General features: G+C 38.6%; 1 protein-coding gene across 3 annotated transcripts in view; it reads left to right on the forward strand.

The window, feature by feature from the left end:
* The window catches only part of OLA1 (Obg like ATPase 1), a 184,066-nt gene extending 180,638 nt beyond the window's left edge, over positions 1-3,428 (forward strand). For 2 of the 3 annotated variants that reach the window (XM_032755341.2, XM_058441004.1), the window contains one exon: positions 352-3,428. In XM_032755341.2, coding sequence (XP_032611232.1) covers positions 352-453 — 102 coding nt within the window. In that variant the 3' untranslated portion in view covers positions 454-3,428. The remainder of the gene's footprint in view (positions 1-351) is intronic. The other variant, XM_032755340.2, reaches the window with a different exon arrangement.
* The last annotated feature ends 1,351 nt before the right edge of the window (positions 3,429-4,779 follow it).

Here is a 4,779-nt window from a genome sequence, read left to right on the forward strand (position 1 = left end):
GATCTGTTTTGTTACAGTGACTTGCTGGATGTTTGCAGACACATCAGAAATGTACCATAAACAGCATGTAATGAAACTTAATGATATTGGTATAATTACATTTATGTACCAACAATTTAGTGGAGAATACATTATGATTATGTATATATGGAAAATCTAGTTCTGCCCAAATCAAGAATACTTTGCTTCTCTCCAAGTCTAGTTTTGAACTTGTATGCCTTCCTATATTTCATTTTTTCTTTTTTTATATCACCCAAGTAGTATAATACTTTTTATATCTGCTGCCACCATTTACCCCATGTATTTAGTTGTAAAATAATAACTCATTTCCTCTATGTTTTCTGTTTGCAGGCTGCTGGAAAGTACAGGCAACAAGGCAGAAATTATGTTGTTGAAGATGGAGATATTATCTTCTTCAAATTTAACACACCTCAACAACCGAAGAAGAAATAAAATTTAGTTATTGCTCAGATAAACATACCACTTCCAAAAGGCATCTGATTTTTTAAAAATTAAAATTTCTGAAAACCAATGCGACAAATAAAGTTGGGGAGATGGGAATCTTTGACAAACAAGTCATTTTTATTTGTTTTAAAATTAAAATACTGTGTACCCCCCCCCATGAAATGCAAGTTCACTAAATGTGAACAGCTTTGCTTTTCACGTGATTAAGACCCTACTCCAAATTGTAGAAGCTTTTCAGGAACCATATTACTCTCATGATACTTCATTAATCTCCATCATGTATGCCAAGCCTGACACATTTGACAGTGAGGACAATGTGGCTTGCTCCTTTTTGAATCTACAGATAATGCATGTTTTACAGTACTCCAGATGTCTACACTCAATAAAACATTTGACAAAACCAGCCTTGGTGTGTTTGGGGATGTCTGTATTGACTGACTGTGGTGTGCTGAATGCGATACGGCACCTGGTGGTTGCTGATTACAGAATTTTAAGGCGTGTGTGTGACACAGTAACTGGCAGTGTGGGGCAGCTGCAATTGTATCTTAAAAGTGAGTCTTTCATGGGAATCAGAAGAATAGTATACCAGGGATTTGTCTCAAAAAAGTTAATTAATTTATAGATCAACATTTATTGAAAGATGATAGCAATGATATTATGAGGGATATGAGACAGGTGACTCTGACCGCAAAGAAGAAAATTCTGTTTCAAAAATTAAAGAATTTTGTTTGTTATTGTTGTTCTGACCATATTGAAAAGAGGTTCACTTTTAATCTTTCCTTTGAAATTATTAAATTGTAAAAACTGACCCATTGATGTCTGGTGGGTTATGTTTTGCTTCAATTCAGCAATGTGTGTAAAAGTTCATACACTGATTTTGAAATACTGAAATCAGACTTCGAAAATTTTAAAAATTCTTTCATTCTTACTCTTCAGATACTTGAGAGCAGTTGAAGTGGTAGTATGGGTAAGTTAAGCACTTCTTAACATTGTAGCAGAAAATTCCAAAAGAAAGACTAGAACAAATTGGTAATTTGGAGACCCTTTGCCACTTAGCCTTCTCTGGTGATGATGGCCTTAAACCTCTCTCAGCCCTGAGCCTCCCTTTCTCTCCCATGTTTCCACTCCTGTGAGACCTCCCTTCCTTGTCCTCGTCCTCTGCCCTTTTGTGCTCTTCTGTGATCACAGGACCATTTCCATGGAATGCAGATTCATACCCGGCCAGCCTTTGCCTCTACTGTATCGCTTTGGGACTTTAAAGATGCAGAAGTATTAGAACACACACAAACTTAAAATAGAAAGTTAACAAATGTAGCACAAGAGGCAAGAAAAGGGGTGATTTTTTAAAGGAGATTTGGCTATACTTAGGATATTTAAAGAGGATGAGGTTGAGTCGTGAATATAATTTAGAAGCTCTCCAGTGAGAGCAGAAGATCAAATAGTGATCTTTTGCTAACATAAAAATGAGTAAACTGCAGCAGAGAAATAAGAATAAAACTAATAAAGGGTTTTTAAAAAGAACTAAGTAAAACAAATAAACTAGGCTACAGGTATAGCTGACCAAGTTTGCTGTGAAAAATCCTTGTTATATCTATTTCTGTATTGGAGTAATGTGTAGATTAGTGGCTTGTTAGGGATTTCAGCAGTATAAGAAAGAATCAAATATCTTGCTTTTGGGTCTTCTCCAAAGTAAATTGCATAGACTTCTTAAAGAAGTTTGAATTCAGTAAAAAGACATTAGGATCATGTAATTTTACTTTGTCCAGCTTCTAATGTGGTAAATTGCACATTGTACAACAGAACCATTAATAAGAGAAAGGAGTTAGTTTTGAGGTAACTGCATTCATTAGCGGCTGAAAATAAATGTTAAAAATGTTTAATTTGGTTAGAAGTTCTGCAACATTGTATGTACATATACAAAATTTCATTTTCTCCGAAAGTCGAGAATTCCAAGAACTGTTACACATGTAATCACATGTATGCCTATATCTAAACGTTTTCCCTCTCTTAATATTGATATAGTTAATATATTTTAGGATGTTATGTAAATATTTTTGCATGTATCTGTAGCTCCATCTTAATCAAATTTATGGTTAAATGATTTGAGGCCAGGCGTGGTGGCTCACACCTGTAATCCCAACACTTTGGGAGGCCGAGGTGGGAGGATCACTTGAGCACAGGAGTTTGAGACCAGCCTGTGCAACATCATGAAACATCATCTCTACATAAAAAAATATACATATACAAAAATTAGCTGGGCATCATGGCACACACCTGTAGTCCCAGCTACTTAGGAGGCTGAGATGGGAGGATTGATCGATTACTTGAGCCTGGGAGGTGGAGGCTGCTGTGAGCCATGATCATGCCACTGCACTCCAGCCTGGGCAACAGAGTGAGACCCTGTCTCCAAAGAGAGAGAGAAACTTGAGAAGGCTTGTGCCCAACGCTTGAAGAAAGTTTGTGATAGCATTTAGTTGTGTTTTATCATGTTACCTTCATAACATGCATTTTGTGCATGGCTCAGAGCAGAGCCAGATCTCCCAAGGAAGCACAAATAGTTTTCGTCGCTAACTTAGTTATGAGTGAAGCCTCTGTTCACTTATAACTTGCCAGTTTCATTGGTGGAATAAGTCCCCTTACTCATGATTCATCAATATTCCTATATTAGAATTGCAGTTTGATGTTTGTCTCTAGTTGTCTGCGTATATTTCCAAAGCTCCTTTGTAACAACCCCGTCTTCTTTCATTCAGAGTCAGAGACGGTATCTTCTCCTCCTGCCTCTTCTATTGTTCTGATTCGTCTACTTAAATTCACTTGATGCTGTTTTTATTTTACGAGAAACTTGAGAAATATTGATTGTTCCTAATGGCAAACTACTTTAGCTGGGAAAATTCATTTCAACTTATTTTAAGCTTGTAAAATACACTGGTGATAAAATAAAAGAGCTAGGTTTGACTTTTGAGTGACTTTTTTGTCTTCTAACTGGTTTTGGGCCCCTTATAAAAACTGACCGTTCTTGAATCACCTTCATGGTCTATGAATATCCCAAACCACTTGTAAATTAGTGCTTCAGTGAAAAGCCTTGTGTTGCAATGAGGAAATATAAAAAAGGGACTCACGTGACCACCCAGGCAGCAGGCACTTCACAGAGTTCTCAAACCACACATCTAATCTGCTCTTTGGCTCTGCAGGTCTCGGAACTGATTTTCTTCAGCTCAGCAATGCTGTGTTATAACACTTTCCAAACATCTAAGAGCCTAATTTATAAATTAGAATGGCAAGTTTTTCATTTACAGTAGATGTTCCTGATACATCGGTAACAGATGCTGGTTAAGGCCCATCCTCAGAAGTCAGGAGGCCAGGATCTGTACCTGACTGTACCACTTCCTAGTTCTGTGACCTTAGTTATACAAGCTACTTAACCACTCAGAATCTGTTTCCTCGCCTGTAAAATGGGGATAATAGAACCACCCTCATGGGGTTTTTGTGAGGGTTAAATTAACTTTATGTATACATGGAAAAGGCTAAAGCTACTTAGTACCTAGTTAAGTGCTCAATAAATGTTAGCAATTCTTTTCACTTGTTTGAGGTGCTTGCTTCTTGTGTCCACTCAAGAGACAAAACTATAGAATGTTGCTTTGTAAAATTAGAAAAGAGCAACATTAATGTTCTTTTTTTTTTTTAGACGGAGTCTTGCTCTGTCGCCCAGGCTGGAGTGCAGTGGCGCAATCTCGGCTCACTGCAAGCTCCGCCTCCCAGGTTCACGCCATTCTCCTGCCTCAGCCTCTCCGAGTAGCTGGGACTACAGGCGCCCGCCACCACGCCCGGCTAATTTTTTGTATTTTTAGTAGAGACGGGGTTTCACCGTGGTCTCGATCTCCTGACCTCGGGATCCGCCCGCCTCGGCCTCCCAAAGTGCTGGGATTACAAGCGTGAGCCACCGCGCCCGGCAACATTAATGTTCTTTAGGAAATCACTTCCAGGATCTCTCTCTCTCAGTGGATGTCCCCGATTGAGGATACTTCTGTCTACTTAATCAAGTCAGTTTATTATTCTTTCTCTGTAAGGTCACAATGAAAACATGAGCACAAATACTAAATTATGGGTATTTCTTCTAAAGAAACATGAGAATAGGAGATAACGATTTGCCTAATCAGCATCACAGACTTCCACCAGCTCTAGAATGAGCAACAGACTTCTTAATGAAACCTTAGAGGAACTGGCCAGGCACATTACCTCATGCCTGTAATCCCAGCACTTTGGAAGGCCGAGGCGGGCCCAGTAGTTTGAGACCAACCTGGGCAACATAGCAAT

This window comes from Hylobates moloch, unplaced genomic scaffold (genome assembly GCF_009828535.3).
Source record: "Hylobates moloch isolate HMO894 unplaced genomic scaffold, HMol_V3 SCAFFOLD_1, whole genome shotgun sequence".
NCBI classification, from domain to species: Eukaryota; Metazoa; Chordata; class Mammalia; order Primates; family Hylobatidae; genus Hylobates; species Hylobates moloch.